This window comes from Zingiber officinale, chromosome 10B, assembly GCF_018446385.1.
Source record: "Zingiber officinale cultivar Zhangliang chromosome 10B, Zo_v1.1, whole genome shotgun sequence".
Taxonomy (NCBI): domain Eukaryota; kingdom Viridiplantae; phylum Streptophyta; class Magnoliopsida; order Zingiberales; family Zingiberaceae; genus Zingiber; species Zingiber officinale.
Window position 1 is genome coordinate 30,141,702 of NC_056005.1, and position 23,100 is coordinate 30,164,801.

The following is a 23,100-nucleotide window of genomic DNA, read 5'->3' on the forward strand; positions in this document are numbered from 1 at the left end:
AAACTCAGGTTCGATCGTCGGATGCTTCCCACACCAACACGGATGACCCCGACCGAGGTGAGCAGCACCGGAGCAGAAGGCTCGGATCAAAAAAGTTAACGGGGTTGACTTTGAGGGTCCGGGCGCCCGTAACCCTTCCGAGCGCCTGGAACCCAACTTTTATCATCATCGACGTGGATGTTGACCATTGTGTCGGGGATAGAAATCTATCCCACTCTAGGCGCCTAGAACCCTTCCAGGCGCCCCGACCATGGCTATAAATACAACCTTGGTCTAGAAGCTAGATATCAACAAGCAATTTGAGTTTCAACACTGTGCGCTTCACTTTGTTAGTTTAGCTTTATCTTTTTATGCTTTCACTACTGTAAGAGGCTTTCTCCGCCTGAAGGAGATACTTAGTGCGATTCATTTCCTTGGATTAACAACTTTCCCCGTTATAACCAAGTAAAATTTGTGAGCCTCGTCTTTTAGTTTATTTCTTTATTTTATTTTATGCAAGTGTTCTTTTAAGTCTAAGAAAAGTTTATTTTTTTTAATTGTGTAGGGCTATTCAACCCCCTTCTAGCCGGCCACGGGGACCCAACAGGGACATCCCGAGAGCTTGGACCTGGTTAGAGTGTCGGGAGTCAGGGTGCCTGGAGTCCGGGTGCCTAGACTTGGTCCAAGTGCCTGGACATAATCAACTTAGGTTGACTCGTCCGGTTACTTGGGTGATCTTATGGTCATCTAGAGTTGAGCTCACCCGAATCCGACACTAGCCTTCTCCTCCAGCAGTCTTCCTCCTCGGCTTCTCGTCCCTATGAATCACCGTGCGTATCCTTCTCATCCATTAGTGTACTCTTCCACAGTTCCTCATCCCTTGGATGTACCAAGCCCATCGACTCGCTTCCCGTGCCATCCTTCTCGTCGCTACGTCTTCTACTAGACTTCTTGTGTTTTTAAGTCCTTGCACACTTAGACACAAGATATCAAAAATGTAGAACCTAACTTAACTTGGTTAATCACATCAAAACTAACCTGAGATAATTACAACTTAAGCTGCATTTGGTGAGGGGTAATCAACCTTATAATGTAACCTTATAATGTAATCAAGATTATATTACAAGATTGATTACTTTATTTGGTACAATTTTAAACCTCTAATGTAATGTAATATGGATTACAAAAGATAATAAACTTTTGTAATCTGGATTATAAGGCTAATAGTATGTAATTTGGATTACATTCCAACCCTAACATTTAATATGCCAAATATACCCCTAGTTCATTTCCTACACCAACTGATGGTTGTAACGGTCGCCGGTCGCTCATCGCCACCAGCCGTCTCTAGCCGCCCGCCACCTTCGCCCGTCGCTGACAGTCATCGCAGGTTGCTGCCACCCGTTGTTGCCCATCATCGCCCGCCACCACCCGTCATCACTGATTGTTGGCCGTCATCGATTGTCGCAGCCCACTGCTCGCCGCCTGCCGCTTACCTCCCGCCGCCTGCCACCCATCACCATCGCAGCCGTAAGCCATCGCCGGCAAAGGTTGCAATATATTTTTATCATTTTATAATAATATGAATTACATTCCTTATAAAAAATAATAGACACTAAACAAAATAATGTAACTTGTAATAAAAAATTACATGCATAGTAGTCAACTCGTTCACCAAATATAGTAATATAATATTAATTACATTACATTACAAATTTGATTACATTACAAGCTTGATTACATTACGCTTAATCAAATGCAACCTTAGACTCATTTAGTTTGATCGCTCTCATTTTTCAAATTCAGACATCTGCTCTATAGTGTTAGTACTAGTTAAGGGTGAGGGGTGATTGTGTCTCAATACATATTCTAAGTTCATCCAGCCCAAGACTATAATTACATACTCTTTCAATTCCGCAAAGTTTGAATCAGTTAATGTGGGGATATTATTAATACTAACAGTTACTAATTGCATTGATAAGAGTGAAAACACTTTAAACTCACAATTTAATTAAAGCAAGAACAAATATAAGTAGAGTTGTCAGATGGGCTAACCCATGGCGGAGCGGGTCGGCCCGTGGTGGGCCAACCATTTGGCGGGGCAAGGTAGGGCGGGCCGACCTATCAACTTGGCGAGTTACGGGTTTGGCGAGCCAACCCGCGAGCCCATAAATTTTTTTAAAAAAATTTAAAAAATATTTTATATCTTCAACGTTTTATTTTGAAAAGATTTCATCAATCAAATATATCCATAAACATGTATTTTAAATAAAAATAGACACAAACGAGTACTTATGTGGGATGAAAAGTACTATTTTTATTTTGAAATTATAACAAAAAGATAATAAATTGATATAAAACTTAGCTTACATATGTTTCTTAACCCGCGGACCAACCCAAGCTCGTCGTGGATTTACCCGCACGGGTCATGGGCCTAGGCGGGTCGGCCCGCGGCAGGCTTGGGTTGATAAAATTCCAACCTAACCCACTCAAATTGTTTGGCGGGGCGAGCCAACCCAACGGATCCAATCCAAATTGGTGGCTCTAAATATAAGTAAGATAGTGAAACATAAGATTATGCAAATAAAAGTGTATAAATGGACTCCTTATGAGATTCTAAATACAACATTGCATTTTACTCTTTGGACTAAAATATAATTTGTTAACGGTACTCTATAATATAATTTAAACTTTACTTAATCACACAATGTATCTTCCTTTGGGTTGACCCATTGTGCATATAATTAGACACTTTTTATAAATATATATTGGTCCTTACCTCACAACAACTTTAATCAGCTACGCAATATGCCTTCCTTTAGGCTGATATGTTTTTGTGCATGATCTGAACAAAAAATATTTTGTTCCTTACTTGTAAGCTACCCTTGAACATATGTCTGATATAAAAAAAATTTTCCTTTGGACCAATTATTTTTAGTATAGATATACATCTATTTATACAAAAATACATTAAATCTACCTAAGATATCTTTCTTTGGACTGACACAATAGTTTAATTTATCAGTACGTGTGTAGATAGACAAAAAAAAATTCATGGGAACTTTAATCGAATATATAATCATTTGATAAGACTTAATTGTTCATAATTAGAGTTATCAATCGATTGACACTTGACAATTAATTGACATCAACCAATCGATTGCCTCAAACTACTTGAGAGCCTACTATGTCCAACTTTTGGACCATCAATCGATTAATGGTGTGTGCTAGTCGATTGGTGATAACCAATCAATTTTGCTAATCGATCACAGACCCTTTTGGTTCGATATTACATTAATTAATCAATTGTTGATTCCTGAGAATCGATTGATAATGACCAATCAATCCACCCGTCAATCCCAAAGCATTTTGTGTTCAACTTCTAAATTGGCAATTGATTGATAAAAGCTAGCAATCAATTGCCTCAAGCAGTCAATCAGGATAATCTAGTCAAATCGATTTTGTATTCAAGCTCAAGGCCATCAATCGATTGGTGGTAGTTTCAATTGATTATGGTAGATCGATTTAAATTCCTATTGTGTCCAACCTTAATACCATCAATCGATTGGCGAAAAATGACCAATCGATTGGTAGCTGTAGTCAAACCGGGGTAGTTGATTAAAAATCGATTCTAAGTTCGATCCAGTCATGCCAATCGATGTTGAATCAATGCAATCAATTGGTGTCAACTAATCAAATGGGTTAATTGATTCCTGTCAACTCTGTTCGTTATTTTAGGCTTGATAATCGATTGTCTGACCAAGGCAATCAATTACTCTATAGTGAATTTGACCTAAATGGATCCAACTATGAGGGTTCTTCCTGAAGACGGTGGCAATTCACCACTGTTCTTTGTGTTCTTAATGAAAAAGTGAAAAACTTGGAAAACACAAGCTTTTCCTAGGTTTTCTTTGCTTGATCTTTGACGATCAAACATTGGTTTATACTAGTAAAAACTTATCTAGCATAAAACAATTAAAACAACGAAAACTCTTAATTTATTGCCATAAGATCGATGAAACAACCTGACTTTGATACCACTTGTTAGAACTTGTAAATCCTAAGTTACATGAATTCTAATAATAGGGAATACAAGAACATGTAAAGGATCTAGTTTCATCAATTGTTATGGCCGAGAAAAATGAAAACATTGAAATAACGACAATGAACTTGATTGCAACGAAAAAGTCATTGTTGTAAAATATCATCCTCGTCAAGGTCTAAAAAAAGGTAGATCCGCTACCTTAGTGTCCCTAGTGCCGACCCCATGGATATGGAGGGAGGTAAATACAGGTATATAGGTCATAAGCTCATGATAGGGTAAATCCTAAGTCGTCAGTTCATGAGAATCGACCCCTGACCATTACGCTAGAGATGTCATGCACCCACCATCTACACTACACCCTGGGGGCCCTCGTCAAGGTCTCAAGATCTCGCGGAAGGAGGAGGAAAGGCTTTCTGAAGGAACTAGTGTGAAGACACTGAAAATTCTCGTCAATGAGAAACGAGAAGTTCTGTCTGATGGCATAATCCAATGGGGAGCGATCCAAAATATAGTAGATTTGCATCCATTATTAATCTATCAATGATAACAGATCGAATTTAAGGGGTCTACATATCTAATCCACATCTAATAATCTGAAACGCAATAAATCAGAGTTAAATCACTTAACAGGTTCAGTATCTTAACGATATAATCCTTATGAACGAATAGAAGATTAAATCCAACATTGCATACCACAAAGAAGTTTATGAAATCATTCACCAGTTTAGCAAATTCTTTTATGTCTGCTATTGATAAAAACAAATCAATCTCATAGTTCCATATTGAACATAAAATTGCTTACGGATCATCTCTGTCAGCTTAGTTGGGGGTAAAATGACAAGTCATATAAGAAGAGATGAAAATGATTGCAAACAACGAAGATAAGACCTGCCATAACATTGCTAACTCCGGCTACGGAAATTTAAGATGAGGACACAATTGCAAATTTTATCTTTCCGAGAGGATAGATACGACAAACTTTATTTTGGAAGGGATATCCGTGCAAATTTGCCTAACCATATTGAGAAGCAACCCGCTCTAATCCACAAACCTCTTCTTCTTCTTCTTCTTCTTCTTCGATGGCTTCCGTCGCTTTACCTGCCATCTCCAGCTACACCGCACTCCCTCGCATCCTCGTCGGAGGTAGGTTCAATTCGACCTCAGGACCGGTCGGTGGAGGAAGCCTCGTCCGTCGTTCCCTCCCTTACCTCTGCAGTGCCAGGAAACTCAAAACATTCCGGGCGGAATCCCCTGATGTCAGGAAGAGGGAACGAGAACCAATGTTGCCTCCTTATAATGTGCTCATCACCGGTTCCACTAAAGGTCTTTGCTTTTACCTTTATGCATCTTTGTGGGAGACTATTTATGTGGAAAGTGCAAGAGTTATTAATAGCTAGCGTTTTGGGGTTTCAGGGGTTGTCTTTTTTGCGATATTCTTTTTTTTTATGATCATTTTTCAATCTTTTTATAGTGAAAATTTTGGAAAATTGCAGACCTAATTTATATCAAAGAAAGAACTACATTTCCCTTTCCTGCAAATAGACATTTATTTGCTTTCGCTATTGCTACTATGTGTTGTTCCACCAATCTCTTTACATCCGTAAGAGTCATGTTTTTTGCTTGTGTTACTTTTGGGTGTCCTTTCTCCTTTTTTTGATACTGTCAAGCCTCAAAAAGAATAACTGCAGGCTACTACAATTGATCACTACTGTATATTTACCTATTTGAATGGATGGTGCATTAACTTATTTTGTCTTCTTAGGCTATTATGCATCTGAAACCAAACACAAACCCTTTTATATATAACCAAACTAATGTCATGAACTATTATACTCATCAATGTGATTAGTTTGAGATTTACAACTTATTGAGCAGGATACAGAGATTACTGACAAGTATTCAAATTTAATATGCATGCTTGCTTCTACTTGATTATACTTTTGTAGGAACCGGAATTTCTTTCCTACGTAGACTATTCAGGTTGTTGTCCCTCTTAAGTGACATTGTTCTCTAATTTGCCAGGAATTGGATATGCACTTGCGAGGGAATTTTTAAAGGCGGGTGATAATGTTTTAATATGCTCAAGATCAGGTATAGAATTGCAATTCTTTAACCTTAATTAGGACTTCTTTTATGTTTAATTTGTAACTGATTTTTGATTAAGTCAGTTTCCCACATATGCTTATTTTAGTCATTCTACATGTCTTGTATGTTGCATTCCTTTTGGACCTAAGTAATGAGACTGAAGTTGTTATACTGGTGATATGCTGGTACTCTGCAGCTGAACGTGTGGAATCAGTGCTCCGGGACTTGAGAAAGGAATTCGGAGAGCGAGTGTGGGTAATGCATCACCTTTAATTAAATGTTGAAGCTTTTTTCTTGCTAATTAGAGTGTTATATGTCATTCCAGGGAACTGTATGTGATGTTAGAGAAGGAAAGGATGTCAAAGCGTTGGTTTCTTTTGCGCATGAAACTCTAGGATATATTGACATATGGGTATACAATCTGGCTTAAAAGGTCATTCTAATTTACTTATCTGTTGACATTTATCGTGCCCTTGCAGTTTTATAGGATGAAAAAAAATGTTTGGCATTTAATCTTAGATGAGAGGGAAAAAAATTAAATTGTATAAATAACACTGGAGGAGATTATAATCCATGTATGTTTGATGTCTATGCCTAACTAAATATGCAAAAATATAGTTGTTTCTAAAAGTCCTTACAGTGGAGCATAGATGTGATGCCATTTGTATCCAGTTTGTTACATAAATTTGGAAAGGTTCCATAATAGAACAATAAAAAATGAAAAGACACTCAACCAATATCATATTGGGACAATGTTTGAAGTTTTACAACACAATTTTTAAAATAGTTGGCTGCAGGACTAAGTTGATAACAATCTTTAAGTGAAATATCTTAAAAATAACTTGGTGATGATCTTCAAAAGGACACAATACAATCTTGTTTATTAACAAAGACTTGGATTGACTTTATCTGATCTTCAAAAGAAGACTAGATATATTAAATCTTTTCTTAATTCACTCTGGTTAAAGATATTATAGGATTTTGAAGTATGCGAGAATGAAAGATTATGATGACAATATCTGTTGGATCATAGACGTGCTAAGGGGGTGAATAGCACGCCTTGCTTTTTCATTCGTTTCGTAAAACTCAAAGTAAGTATGCAGCGGAAATAAAGAAAGGACCAAAGACAATCGCTAACACAATTTTTTTTACTTGGTTCGAAGCCTGTGGCGACTCCTACTTCAAGGCCCGCACGTGAGAGTGCTTTCGATGGACAATTACTATAAGCTCGAGAATCTATTACAAATAAGTAAATACAAGTATTGAACTTAAAAGATTATACCGACAATACAAAAGAAGATGGAAATAGTCGTCGATTGTCGGAATAGCAGTTGAGCGTCGTTGAGTCGTTTTGGCGTAGAGCGCATCTTCGAAGATTGCTTGTACAATTGTTATCCGAAGTAGCTGGTCGAGACCCCTTTATATAGCAGCTTCAAGCTTGATCTAGATTCCCTGATCTTCGGGATCAAGCTTTGACTCGACTTGGATCGATCAACCAATCCCCTGGTTCGGTCGACTGAACCTACTGAGCTTGCCCGGCCTCCCGTCCAGACGCAACCTCTCTGGATAGCGCCTGCGTTCGATCGACCGTTCCCTCTGTTCGGTCGACCGATCAGCCGATGGTGTCTGCCTCATTTGATCCGATCAACACGCTCGACCAGGTCTATGTCTATCTTCGGTTCGGTCGACTGATCCCTCTAGTCAACCCTTCATCGAGAGCTGAATTCTGATCCTTTGTGTGTTGGGTTTCGGTCGACCGATCAAGGCTGAGTCCGACCTTGCAAAACTGTTAGTTTTCTGCAAAACAGAGTTAGACAAACAGAGCAAATAATATTAAACAATTAAGTTGACAGCGTGCGGACTATCCGGTTCTGACTTCGAATTTCCTGGAAACCCTAGGTCGAACCGACGCCTACTATTCCCTCGCCGGGGAATGCATCCTCACCTACTCCTCTCAGGAGAGTTTACCTATTACCAAATTGGTCCTCCAGACCGACTGGACTTTCTGCCTAGGGTTACCACCCCTAGGATTTTCCGTAGCCTAGGGTTACCATCCTCTAGGACCTAGGGTTACCACCCCCTGGCGTTTTCCTCAGCCTAGGGTTACCGCCCCCTAGGACGTAGGGTTACCACCCCCTAGGATTTTACTCAGCCTAGGGTTACCGCCCCCTAGGGTTTTTCACCTGCCTAATCGTAGTTAAGACTTTCCATCACTTAGGGTTACCACCCCCTAGGACCTAGGGTTATCACCCCTAGGGTTTTCCTCCTGCCTAGAATCTACTAGGACTTTTACCTAAGTACATTTAGGACTTTTTCTGCAAACTCATTCCAACCTATTAGATAACAAGTAATCTTAACTTTGAACCCTTTGCCATTATCAAAACACAGGTTCGATCGTCTGATGCTTCCTACACCAACAATCTCCCCCTTTTTTGTTATGACAACACCATTCAAAGTTAAGTAAAATATAAAGCAATAAAGCGATAATTAGGAAGAGATGCAATGTAGCAGAAATGTAAATTGCATTTAGTACAACTTGTTATAGCTCCCCCCTAACCACTTAGCTTTCTCTTTTTCTTAACTTTAATCTTCTCTCCCCCTTTGCCATAAATCAAAAATAATACTAAATAGAGAGAAAGATGTAAAGATAGGAAATTTATCCTTTTTAACTTTTAGCTCCCCCTAAAAGGTAGCACTCAAAAAAAAATCTTAGCTAATTTTTAAGCGTGGAAAGGGACTTGGATTTTTCAAAAGGACTTAGTTAATCTTAAGTTGTAAACCTGGCTTAGTTTTTTCCAAATACGGAGCTAAATTAGAAATACTTTGAAAATACTTAGCTTTTTCAACAAAACTTTGCTTTGAAAATATTTTGATAGGCACTTAGCTTTAATAAGATTTTGATAAAAACTTAGTACTTAGCTTTATAAAGGTTTCGATAAACACTTTAGTTTTAAAAAGAATCTCTTGTAAAAAAAACTTAGTTAAGAAAATGATTTCTTTAAAAATTACTTAAAAATATTTTATCAAATACTTAGTTTTATCAAAACTTAGTTAAGTACTTGGATTTTAAAAAGATTTTGATAGAAGCTTAGCTTAAGTACTTAGCTTAAAGGAGATTTTCATAAAAGCATAGTCAAGCTTAAAAAATACTCAACTTAAACAAAAATGATAAAAACTTAGTTTAATGAAAACTTAGATAAACTTAAGTTTTGAGAATTATTGTTTTGAAAAACACTAAGCTAAATTAGAAATGTTTTCGAAAATACTTAGTTTTTTTTTTAAAAAAAAACTTTGTCAAGTCCTTAGTTAAAAAAAATATTTTAGCTTAAAAATAATTTTATTTAAATAAAAACTGAATTTTCTTTTTCAAAAATACTATTAACAATTATTGTTTTGAAAAATACTTAGCTAAATTAGAAACGTTTTCGAAAATACTTAGTTTTTTTTTTAAAAAAAAAACTTTGTCAAGTACTTAAAAAAAATATTTTAGCTTAAAAATAATTTTATTTAAATAAAAGCTGAATTTTCTTTTTCGAAAATACTATTAATTTGAAAAAGTTTAGCTTTGAAAAACAATGCTTTAATAAAAATTAATGTCTTAAACTTCTTTGCACTCTCCCTTAATTAATGCCAAAAGATTTTTAGGGTCCTAGAGTCCAAACATGAGTAACAACATATTTTCAAGCTGAAACATCTACTTTTAAACAAATGTCTAACCTTTAGCTACTAACTGTTTACCATGAGGTAGTAACTTTCACTTGGTTAGTCAAATTAAGTAAGTGTTCCAATTAGTTTGATTAAGCATGGATAACTTAATTTGATTAATTTGAATTTGGTATTTATTGCCCAGACTTATGTTGATACATAGACATAAGCATTCTAAAGTCCAGGCGTACCCTATGCATCTCACATCATTTTAAGTGTTTTTCATACACAAGCAAGGTAATCCTAGTGTGCTTGTGTATCTTGCTTGTGAGATGCTCTGCCTGAGACCTAGGGGAATATGCTTTCTAAGAGTTAAGTACCTAGGCTAAGTCTAAATTTTGAATGATTAATAAAATTAGAATTTTGAAAACATTTTTCCTAGAGTTTTTAACACCAAGCTATTTTTTTTAAAAAAATAATAATAAAGAGAAATATTTTCAAAAATAAGCTCTATTCTACTAAGTACATTCCTATTTGTCTTCTAAGTGCACTGAACTCAAGTTCAGATAAGGATTTTGTGAAAATGTCAGCCAGGCTTGACTTGGACTCAACATAGTTAAGTACAATGTCACCCTTAGCTACATGATCCCTTACAAAGTGATGTTTTACTTCTATGTGTTTAGTCCTTAAATGTTGGATAGGATTTTTGGTTAAGTTAATAAAACTTACATTATCAATTGAAATTTTTATATTTTTATATTCTAATTGATAGTCCTTTAAGGTATGCATCATCCATAATAGTTGAGATGCACATTCCCCCATGACTATGTACTCTGCTTCAGTAATGGATAAAGCAATACAGTGTTGTTTTCTGCTTGACCAACTTACTAGGCATTGACCTAGAAATTGACAGCTTCCACTTATACTTTTTCTATCTAGTTTGCACCCGGTATAGTCTGAGTCAGAATAGCCAATTAGGTCAAAGGTGCTAGTCCTAGGGTGCCAAAATCCTACATTTAGGGTTTCCTTAATGTATCTAAGTATTCTTTTAACATTTGTTAAGTGTGATTCTTTTGCACAAGATTGGTTCCTAGCACACATACCTACTATAAACAGAATATCAGGTCGACTTGCAGTTAGGTATAATAGACTTCCTATAGTACTTCGGTAATATTTTAAATCTACTGGTTTTTCTTCTAAGTTAGAATCAATTTTAACATTAGTTGTCATTGGGATATTTATATTTTTTGAATTTTCCATGCCAAATTTTCTAATTAGTTCCTTAGCATATTTTGTTTGAAAAATATATATTCCTTCTTTGGTTTGTTTGATTTGTAGGCCTAAGAAAAAATTAAATTCCCCAACTAAGCTCATTTCAAATTCACTTTCCATTAATTTAGTAAATTCTTTTAGAAATTTAGTATTGGTTGAGCAAAAAATTATATCATCTACGTAAATTTGTGCGATAAAGATGTCTTTTTCTAAGGTTTTTACAAATAAAGTTTGATCTATTTGACCTTGTTTAAACCCCTTAGATATTAGATAAATTGATAGGCGTTCATACCAAGCCCTAAGTGCTTGTTTTAATACATACCAAGCTTTCTTTAACCTAAAGACATAGTCCGGGTGGTCCAAATCCTTAAATCCTGGGGGTTGACTTACATTCACCTCTTCCTTGATGAACCCATTTAAGAATGTAGATTTTACATCCATTTTGGTATAACTTGAATTCTTTATATGCTGCATAGGCTAGCAGCATCCTTATGGATTCAAGTCTGGCTACAGGTGCATAAGTTTCATCATAATCTAACACTTCTACTTGGCTAAACCCCTTTGCTACTAACCTAGCTTTATTTCTTATTATTTCACCTTTATCATCCAATTTATTTCCAAATACTCATTTAGTATCAACTATGGTTTTACTTATGGGTTTAGATACAAGTTCTCGGACTCGGTTTCTTTTAAATTGGGCTAACTCCTCTTGCATTGCTAATACCCAGTCTGGGTCAGGTAAGGCTTCTTCTATAGTCTTGGGTTCAATTTTGGAAATAAGGGCTATCTGACTTAGGTTTCTATAGGATGATCTAGTTCGAACTCCTAGGGTTGGGTCACCCAAAATTTGATTAGATAGGTGATTGATACTCATTCTTGATAGTCTTATATTAGGATCAATAATTGGTTCTTGTGATTCACTAGATTTAATTTGAAAATTTTTATCATCTATGTTTCTTGTATTAATCTTTTCTGTATTGACATTTTCATTTGTTAAATTAGTTAAGTTATTTTCTTCATCAAAAATCATATTAGTTGTTTCTTCAAATTTTAGGGTATCTTTGTTATATACTCTATAAGCCCTACTGGTTGTGGAGTACCATAAAAAGATTCCTGGGATTGATTTTGATGTAAATTTTTCTAAGTAGTCCTTAGTGTTTAGAATGTGGACTTTACATCCAAACACTTTTAAATAATTTAAGTTGGGGATTTTATTATAATATATTTCATATGGAGTTTTATTCTAAAATTTATTGATTAAAATTCTATTTTGAACGTAATAAGCCGTATTTATTGTCTCAACCCAGAATTGGTTGTTTAGGTTGTATTCATTTAACATGGTTCTAGCGGTTTCTTGTAGGGTTTTATTTTTTCGTTCTACTAGACCATTTTGTTGGGGGTTCTAGGGCATGAGTACTTATGTTTGTATCCATTAATTTCACAAAATTCAATAAATTTATGGTTTTCAAATTTCCCTCCATTATCACTTCTAATTCTTTTAATTTTAATATCTTTTTCATTTTCTATCAACTTGCAAAAGGTTTTAAAGATTTCATAAGTTTCATCTTTAGTTTTTAGAAATTTTACCTAAGTAAATCTTGAGTAATCATCAATTATAACTAAACAATATTGGTTTTTGCTTAGTGACTTGGCTCCATGTGAATCAAACAGGTCTAAGTGTAGGAGCTCAAGTATTGAGTTAGTTCTTTTTAAGTTGGTTAACTTGTAGGTTGACTTGGTTTGTTTACCCTGTTGGCAGACACTACAGATTGTATTTTCTATAATGCTTAATTTGGGTAAACCTCTAATTAAGCCATTTTGACTCATTTTTGAAATGAGTCTGGTATGAGTGTAGTCCAGTTTTGTGCCACAACTTAGTTTCCTCTTGTTGTGTCAGGAGACACTTTAGTGAGGAGGTTGATAGGTCAATTACGTAGATGTCATGTTTCCTAATTTCCTTAAGTGTAATTTCAGAATTTTTAATGTTTTTAATTAAACACTTAGATTTTGAAAATGTGACTAAGTACCCAGAGTCACATAATTTACTAATACTAAGTAAGTTAAAATTCAATTTATCAACCAACAGTACTTTTCAAATAATAAAATCGGAACTTAGTTCGATATTACCTGTTCCGATTACCTTAAATTTTTCATCGTTGTCAAACATAACTGACCCTAAGTTCTGGAGTTGTAGCTTAGTGAATTTCAATCTATCTCCAATCATGTGTCTGGAGCATCCACTATCTAACATCCATTGATCTAAATTTTTATGTTCCTACACATAAAGTATTTGATTTGGTTCAATTTGACGAATTAAAAGATAGTTTAATTGAAATTAGCTCCTTAATATTCCATCTCACCCAGTCTAGATTGTCAAACATGTTATTCCTATGGGTGAGTGTGAGATGGTTTTTGTGTTTAATTGAATTTATTAAATTAAGTTATGAATTGGTTAAACTTAATAAATGAATAAGATTTATTAATTGATTAATTAAGATTTATTAAGATTAATTAAGATTTATTAGATTTATAAATTAAGATTTATTAAGATTATTAAGATTTATAAATTAAGATGTATTAAGATTAATTAAGATTTATTAGATTTATATTAATTCTAAATTTTACCTAAGTCCATCTCACCCTTTTCTAAATTAACAATCAGGAAACCTTATAGGTTTCTATGAGATGGTTAATTTTATCTTTGATTTAGATTATCATCTAAGAATTGATTTACATTTGAGTTAGATTTAGGTTTTACAATTAGTCAATTAAATATTCATTTCAAAGATTGGCTTCTAGGCTGTGACGAGGCACTAGGCCTTCTCAGGTATGTGATCATCCACCACTTCTAGACAAAGCCTTTAAAAGAAATTGGATATTAAATTTCCTTTTTTAGGTCTAACTAATCAAGTGTAAATCTCGCCTAGGTCCTTATCTATCATAGTCTAAGCATGCATAATGAAAGCAGTAACTCGAGCATCAAACAAATCTATTTATTGATAAAAATGATTTTTTTATTTGCTTCCCTTGGATCATAGCCTCGATAAGGTCTATCAAGGTAATGAATTTGATCCTTGGGGACCCAATATTGATCAAGTCTAAGTTGATTAATCAAGTTTGACTTGGGGATCCATGCTTTGACTAATTTTCTATTTGTTCTATTTACAAGCGATAAGTAAGATTTGTATTTTTGTTTAGCCTTAAATTGAAGTCCGGATCGATTGTAGACGACTCTTTGCTTTCCAAGAATCAGATCAAGATTCTTGGAACCCAAGGTGAACCGTTCCAACGTGTCCTTAAGTTCTTTAACTTGAGTTTTCAAATTGGAATTTTCTTCCTCAAGTTGTTGGACTTAAGTTGAACTTCCATTTTGAACCGACTCAGTCAAAGGACTTAGAGTCTCCTCCTTAAGGATTGTTACCTTCTTTTGGAGAGACTTGACTCGGAGGTTGAATTTGGCTAATTTACTTAAGAGATAATTAACTAAATTATGCAATTTCTTTAATTGAGAGGTTCTTACAGTGGGGTTAGACCCTTCGAAAATGGATACAGATCCGTGGCTTCTCTCAGTTTCTGATTCGTCGATTTGTTCCCGGGTTGTAAGCGCAAGGAAGCTCGTCTGTTCGAGCTCTTCGTTAGAGTCTTTTGAAGAAGACTCATCCCACGTCGCCTGCAGTGTTTTTTTCTTCCTTTGTTTCTTTGTTTCTTTGTTTCCTGTTGGTTCGGACAGTTGGCTTTGATGTGTCCTTTCTTGTTGTAGCCGTAGCAGGTTACCTCGAACTTCATTTTTGAACTTGCTTGTACAGTCTTGGACTGAATCACCTTCTTGATGTCCTTGGTGAATCTTTTCTTCTTCTTGTAGAGTTTTCGTACCAGATTCACCAGCTCGGCTGTGATTTCGTCGTTGGCTTCATCTGAGTCCGATTCTTCTTCGGACTCGGGTTCAGTTTTACGCTATGCTTTTGTTTCCCTCGTTCTACTAGTACCTGCAATCAAAGCAATACCTTTCTCGGCCACAGGTGTATTAGTCTGTTCATGTAATTCAAACTCTAAGAATAATTCATCTAATCTAATGGAGGAAAGGTCCTTAGAGACCTTGTAAGCATCTACCATTGATGCCCATAAGGTGTTCCGCCTTCTGTCCGATCGCGTGGAGACTGTTGAGAAGGTCTTGAATGCATGCGTGTAGTTGACTCGCAGATTCGCCATCCTGCATTTTTATGTTATACAACTTATTTAAAATTAAATCTCTTTTACTTACCTTAGTATCGGAGGTCCCTTTATGCAGCTCAATTAGCTTCTCCCACAAGTCTTTGGTGCTTGAGAACGGGCCTACTCGGTTTAGCTCCTCCTTTGTTAAACCACATTGAAGAGTACATGTCGCTTTAACATTGACCTCGACCTTCTTCATCAGACTTGAGTCCCAGTTCTCACATGATACTGATTTTCCAATGCCGTCGAGTGGGAGTGAGATGTCGGTTTTGATGACCATCCACATCTCGAGTTAGGCTTGGAGGTAGTACTCCATTCGGCCTTTCCAATAGCCAAAATCTTCGCCAGAGATGAGAGGCGGGCGAGCTATGCTGTAGCCTTTTTGGTTGGCCACTAAAATAAGAATCTCGCACACAAAATAAAAATAACAAATGTTCCAAGACTTGGTCTTGGATTAGTAGTGCGGTAGAAAAGTAAAACTAGTAATTCACAAAAAAAACTGTTAATTTAAAAAAAAAAACCCCTCTGCTCGATTGGTAGTTTCACCAATTCAGAGCAATATGGCTCTGATACCAATTGTAGGATCGTAGACGTGCTAGGGGGGGGGGGGGTGGGGGTGAATAGCACGCCTTGTTTTTTCGTTCGTTTCGTAAAACTCAAAGTAAGTATGCAGCGAAAATAAATAAAGGACTAAGAACAATCGCTAACACAATTTCTTTTACTTGGTTCGGAGTCTGTGGCGACTCCTACTCCAAGGCCCGCACGTGAGAGTGCTTTCGATGGACAATCACTATAAGCTTGAGAATCTTTTACAAATAAGTAAATACAAGTATTGAACTTAAAAGATTATACCGACAATACAAAAGATGATGGAAGTAGTCATCGATTGTCGGAATAGCAGTTGAGCGTCGTTGAGTCGTTTTGGCGTAGAGCGCAGTTTCGAATATTGCTTGTAGAATTGTTGTCCGAAGTAGCTGGCTGAGACCCCTTTCTATAGCAGCTTCAAGCCTGATCTAAATCCCCTGATCCAGATCCCCTAATCTTGGGGATCAAGCTTTGAGTCGACCTGGATCGGTCGACCGATCTCCTGGTTCAGTCGATCGAACTTGCTAAACTTGCCTAGCCTCTCGTCCAGACGCAGCCTCTCTGGATAGGGCCTGCGTTCGGTCGATCGATCCCTCTGTTCGGTCGACTAATCAGCCGATGGTCTCTGCCTCATCTGATCCGATCAACTCGCTTGACCAGGTCTATTTCTATCTTCGGTTCGCTCGACCGATCTCGAGGTTCAATCGACCGATGCATCTGGTCAACCCTTCACCGAGAGATGGATTCCGATCCTTTGTGTGCTGGGATTCGGTCGACCGATAAGGTCGTTCGGTCGACCGATCAAGACTGAGTCCGACCCTGCAGAACTGTTAGTTTCCTGCAAAATAGAGTTAGACAAACAAAGAAAATAATATTAAATAATTAAGTTGCGGACGGTCCGGTTCTGACTTCGGATTTCCTGGAAACCCTAAGTCGAACCGATACCTACTGTTCTCTCGTCGGGGAACGCGTCTTCACCTACTCCTCTCAAGAGAGTTTACTTGTTGCCAGATCGGTCCTCCAGACCGATTGGACTTTCCGCCTAGGGTTACCACCCCCTAGGGTTTTCCATAGCTTAGAGTGGTAACCCCTAGGGTTTTCCGTAGTTTAGGGTTACCACCCCTTATGACATAGGGTTTTCCTCAGCCTAGGGTTACCACCCTTAGGACCTAGGGTTACCACCCCTAGGGGTTTCCACCTGCCTAACCGCAGTTAAGATTTTCCATCACCTAGCGTTACCGCCTCCTAGGACCTAGGGTTACCACCCCCAGGGTTTTCCTCCTGCTTAGAATCCACTAGGATTTTTGCCTAAGTATACTTAGGACTTTTTCTGCAAACTCATTCCAACCTATTAGATAACAAGTAATATTAACTTTGAACCCTTTACCATTATCAAAATACAGATTCGATCGTCTAATGCTTTCTGCACCCACAAATATCCACTCTTGAAAGGACAAGTTAATATCAAGAAAGAGATTAAATCAGATTATTGTTGAAACAATGTTCAAACAGAATGTGCCAGGTTATCAATGATTTTCGTTTTGCACAGAAGTTCCTAATATGGCTCTTCAGTATAACCCTGGATCTCATGTTTACATGGAGCTTTTGCCTTTCATAGAGGCCTCCTCCTGAAAGACTCAGATAGTGGATACCATCTTTTATAACAGTGAGAAATGTCGATTTGACATTAAAAAACACATCACAATATTGATCATCAAGGTAATAGTTCAATGCACATACAGTTGATATTTCCACATAATACTGACCGTTAATTATCATAGCTCACTAGCATAGCTCATTTAGTTGTTCCACTGGAGACTGCTAGTGCATTCTGGTGGGCATGCATAGACTAATAGGATATACAACTTTCAGTATGTTTTGCTATCAACAGCAGATAAATACTACTATATATCTGGAAGTATGCTACTGGTGATGTACTTTTATGCATTATCTTGGAGTTTTACGAGCTGTAGAATGTTGAGATTCATTGAGTCTGAAAAGGTTGCTATTCTTATGTTTATTATTGATTCTTAGTTGTTCCAAATATCCTTCTAAACCTGAAAAAAAACTACAGATTAATAATGCTGGATCAAATGCATACAGTTACAAACCATTGGCTGAAACATCTGATGACGATCTTCTGTAAGTGGCTTCTTAATAATAAACCTCCTTTGATCTCTTTATGTTGGATATGATCTCTTTCAAACACAATTCTGAGAGTTTAACTTTATGTTAAGGGAAGTTGTAACCACAAATACACTGGGTTTGATGATTTGTTGTCGTGAGGTACTGTTATTGTAATTGGTTTTGTTTGGCACAATCTTATTATGGTTTCTTTGTAGCATTTATGCCTTTGTGTATATTATAGGCAATAAATATGATGTTTGACCAGCCTCGAGGTGGTCATATATTTAACATTGATGGAGCGGGTTCAGATGGAAGACCAACACCAAGGTTAACTTTCCTTGAGTTCCTATTATTAGTGGTGGGAACAATTATTGATTTTCCAGAGAATTATATGAAAATATGAATAATAGAATAAGTGATGCTAATACAACTGTCTTTCTTCTCCTAGTCATCCTATGTTATCGAGTGACACATATCTGGTAACCCTACTGTTCATCTTGTATGTTATTTGGAATTACTTGTGTCCACTTGTCAGATTTGCTGCTTATGGGGCAACCAAGCGAAGTGTTGTGCATCTCACCAAGTCCTTGCAGGTAGCTGTTATTAATATAAATGATTCATTTGGATAATTTTGCTAATAAACAAAAGCTTTTCATTCAATCCCTTCATATGAAAAAATTGTTTGAAGATCATAATTTGTTGACATTTGGATTTAGCTAAGCCCTAACTGTTCTCAATTTTGCTGTGTTTGAGGATCATCTAATAATGGCTTCTCAGTCGAGAAAAAGAATACAAACTGTAATGCAATCAGCATTGTTTAGGATGCCGGGGATTAAAGTTGATGTGTAGTAGGTGTTGAAAATATGAAGAAAAATCTTCTCATCATGATTGATCTTACAAATATACGGTGGGTTTTAAAAAAAAATGACAAAATCCATAATTTTGGTATCTAGTTCTGTATCATTCTTAGGCAGCTCTTGAGGGTGGTATTGGACCATTATAGAGATGGTAGGCAAGTTGACATCAGCAAAAAAGGTGGTTACAGCACACAAAACTCCTCTCAATTTAGAGTTTGGGAGAGTATCCCTCTAATCATCCTTAGCCCTATGTAGTAATATAATAGATTAGGCTACTGTGCAACAATCAAGCAATACTACAATGCAAGAACTATTGTTATTGAACCATTTCTACTGCAGGTCCCTTTTTCTTTAATTGTAAATATTGGTCAGTACAGTATCTACATACTAAGAAGGGGAGCCTTAGCGCAATGGTAAAGTTGTTGCTTTGTTGCTTCGAATCCTGGAAACAACCTTTTACAAAAAGCAAGGTAAGACTACGTACAATGAATCCTTCTCCGGGACCCCGTATGGCGGGAGCTTCGTGCACTAGCTGGGCTGTCCTTTTTTTACAGCATCTACACACTTGTATACGCATCCATGACTCACAAGGACCATAAACAATACTATATATACTTCAAAGTCATTTTTTTCAATTGTACCATTTTCAGTTAGAATTTGTAATTTCTAGTGACTCAAAAACTGTTGTTCCCTGTATCTTCATCCCCGAAATAAACAGTTCATTCTGTTTGTATCCAGGCAGAGTTGCAGATGCATGAAGTGAAAAACGTTATGGTGCACAACTTATCGGTAACGAGCTACCATGTGCTATTAATTTTACTGTTAACTCATCTAAGTTTCTCCATTATGTAAAACTATATTATATTAGTTATTTGAAGATTTAATTTGAAAGGTTGTTTCAGAAATGGTTGATATAAGTATTCTTCATTTGTTTGATATGGAGCCTATTTTGCAGCCTGGTATGGTCACTACGGATCTTCTTATGTCGGGAGCCATTACTAAACAAGTACTGCACCAATTTGCAATTTGGTTTTCCATGTCATCCAGCTGTTTGTTCTCATCTAACACAAGCACAAATTGCAGGCCAAATTTTTTATCAATATACTAGCTGAGCCTCCTGAAGTGGTAATTACTATTCTGTGAGATCGTTTGTTGCTTAGGGTACATATCTGGATTTAAACATATATTGTTCGATCATCTTAATCTGTAGATAGTGCCTGTGCCAAACATTGTTGTTCTCCATTACAGAAGTCTAGTCAAACAAATTGGTGTCATACAAATATCTGCTGTTGGCCATGGCTTAGGTTGAATGACAGAAGAATTAATAGTTAGTGAGTCAATTGTTCATCTTCTTAAGGTTGTGATTAGTGTGAGAAGGGGAAGGGGGAGAAAGAAATGGAAAGGAAAGAAGGAGAAGAGGAAGACAAGACTGATTACTAGGAAGACAAAACAGGGAAAGGAGTTGGAAAGGGGATTATGGATGTCTTCTTTCTGCTCTCCACTGTGAACTCATTGGTTGCCTCCCTTTCCTCCCGACCACCATCAATTACAAGGCCAACACGAGAAAGGACCAAATTGTCGATATCTTCTTTTTGCTCTCCAGTCTCCACTATGAACTAAGCTGGCCACTCCTTTTGGTCCACACTGCCGTCAGTCAGGCAAACACAAACATGACCTATTGAGGCAACCACAGTCAACCACAAGGCATGGTTGATCACAAGGCAATTGAGCTTTGTCATGGCACCCCACCTTGGGATAAGATCAAGCTCTCAAACCCTGCTACCAACAACACCCTTGACACCCAAAAGCTCTGCCACAAGCTCATCTTGGGCATCAACACTTGTGAAGACTTAAAAGGCATGTTTGCTAGTCCTGCTAGGGAGGATTCTTGCATGTGAACTAGGCAGGCAAAGGAGATCAGAAGAACTCGTGGAATACCTCCGTAGAAAGCTTATTAAAAACCATGAATCTTGTGAGTCTAATGAGGTTGACTATCAGGCAGGAATTATCATCCTTTGTTTGTTTTTTTTTCAGCCCCTTTCCTATGCTTCCGCCATAGTTGGGCAGAAGCAAAAATGACCCAAATCCTTTCAGTGAAATAATCTATAACTCACTTCCACCCACAATTTATTGGAGTAATTAATGTAAGGGGGCATGCAGTCTCCTTCCTTTCCGTGGAATTAGATTCCTTTCTCTAAGTAATTAGTGATGATCAGCAGGCAAACTGTGTTTGCTGATGACTATTTCAAATATCAGCTATGTGAATTGTTTTTATATCATGTGCCATAGCTCTTCAATCCCTTTTTTTCACTAACTAACTTTACAAACTAATCCAAGAACTGTAAAACCATGCATTGCCTAGTGGCTCAGGATCTAAAAGTTAGTGTGAAGGTTTTAATTATATTTTGTTATATTTTTTATGGTCCAGTTGTACTTCCTACAAGATTAAACTGTTAGATCCTTCTGTTGATAACTAGCATTGATCCTGAGAAAATAGGTCTTACTTCCTAGAAACTAAAACCTGATTAGGGTTGGAAAAAAATATCGAAATACCGAAAAATCATACCGAAAAAATACCGTATACGGAAATTTTCGGTATACCGAAAAATTCGGTACGGTATCATACCGTACCGAATTTGTCGATAACGGTAACGGTAACGATTTAAAATATTTCGGTATACCGAAATACCAAGTAACTATAGATTAAATGATTAATTTAGATTCCCCTAAAGCCTAAACCAAACCCTAAACGGCCCCAAACCATGTTCTCTCCTTACGCCGTCGGTGCACACGTCGCGACTCGCGATTCTTTCCTTCCACAGTTGACCACCGCACGTAGTCGCCGGAGAAGATGCACAACTTAGAAACTTCTTCTCCAGCCCTAATATTTTTTCCCCTTCATTGAATCTGAAGAAATCTAATTACCGAGCTCTGTTCTGAGAGTTATGCTTGCGCAAGTTCTTGTCTGATTTTCCGGTGAGTTTTAGCTTTTGTTTCTTTGGTGGATTTATGATATTTTTAATAGGGATTGACGCCTATATGCTTCCCTTATTTTTCCAACTAGCATTTAGTTATTTCTGGCAAGATTTCGACAAATCTCCGGCGAGCCATCACCCTGGGACCACTAGCTACTGGTTTAATCTTCAATATTGCATATTTGGGTCCGAAATTCCAACTCTTGTTCTTATATGTTCACTGCCTTCATTACAAGAGAATTATTTTTTATATATTATATGTAATATATATATAACTTCGGCATGACTGTATTTTACCGATATCATACCGACATTTCGGTATACCGAAATGTCGGTACGGTATTGGTATCATTTCTTAGAATACCGATTTTTTCGGTACGGTATACGGTATTCGATTTTGGATACGGTATACCGTACCGATCCAGGCCTAAACCTAATTAGCACAAGTGAAAAGAAATTGAACAACTGAAGATTACAACTAGAGATCGAAAATTCAATAATTCTATAACAAATGTGCTTTAGTTAGGAAAAAGTTCAGTCCGTGGCTTCGATTTAACTATCTAGTAATCCAACACTGCTGATGGCATTCTGTCACTAGTTATCGAGTGATCCAACACTGAAAAAAAAAAAATCCAAGTTTTCATCTTCCTGTTTAATTCTTTTTTTTTGTTTGTAATAGCTGTGGTTTCTAATTTTTGCGCACAACTAAAACTATTCATTGTAGGTTGCTGAATACCTTGTTTCATCCATCAGATCTATCCCTGGCAGTCAATCCATGAAGCCCACATACATTAGATTTCTCACAGGCTTCAAAGCTTACTCCCAGATTTTTTCAGTTAAGAAGAGTGTTATTATCGAGTTTGTTTGATGCTAGTTCTTCCATTCCATTTCAACTAAGCTCATTCTTGCTTCTGATACCCAGAGACTTGCTTTCGGCGCTCGGCGAAACAGATACCTTATTGAAGATTGATCGGTCTGGCCATTTTGCAGGTCAGCAGCCTTGTTATAAACAATCATAATTGTTTTTTTTAAACCATTGGATTTAAATGAGCCAAAACTTGTGCTACTTGAAGGTGCTCTTGTTGTTCCACTAGTGTCAGTAATGAAAGAAAAACCCACAGGCTTCTGTATGGTCTACGCAGCAGAATGCACCAATCTCGTTTAGTTGTACTGCCTAACTTTCAACTTAGCTAAATATTTTAGTTCCCTGTGCAGAAACATTGTAAATATGTTTTTTGATTTCTCTCTACTTCTGCTTATCTACGTTCATACTTCAGGAATTCTAATTTAAAAAGAACAAATGAGAGTTGGAACTAAA

At 36.8% G+C, this 23,100-nt stretch overlaps 1 protein-coding gene across 3 annotated transcripts; it reads left to right on the top strand.

Moving 5' to 3' along the window:
- The first annotated feature begins 4,934 nt into the window (after window positions 1-4,934).
- LOC122029607 (chlorophyll(ide) b reductase NOL, chloroplastic-like) lies at window positions 4,935-23,100 on the top strand. 3 transcript variants are annotated; one of them, XR_006125107.1, is made up of 14 exons: window positions 4,941-5,347; window positions 6,047-6,115; window positions 6,306-6,364; window positions 6,435-6,521; window positions 17,898-17,965; window positions 18,061-18,109; window positions 18,192-18,277; window positions 18,486-18,543; window positions 19,546-19,596; window positions 19,763-19,813; window positions 19,891-19,932; window positions 22,536-22,617; window positions 22,705-22,772; window positions 22,856-23,100. XR_006125107.1 is itself a non-coding variant. In XM_042588672.1 (14 exons), exons 1-13 carry the CDS (start codon window positions 5,104-5,106, stop codon window positions 22,750-22,752), a joined length of 1,023 nt encoding a protein of 340 aa, XP_042444606.1. In that variant the 5' UTR covers window positions 4,975-5,103; the 3' UTR covers window positions 22,753-22,772; window positions 22,856-23,100. The 3 variants fall into 3 exon arrangements, 2 of the variants coding, with proteins under 2 accessions (XP_042444607.1, XP_042444606.1); XM_042588672.1 differs by having other exon boundaries at window positions 4,975-5,347; window positions 22,507-22,617; XM_042588673.1 differs by lacking the exons at window positions 19,763-19,813; window positions 19,891-19,932 and having other exon boundaries at window positions 4,935-5,347; window positions 22,507-22,617.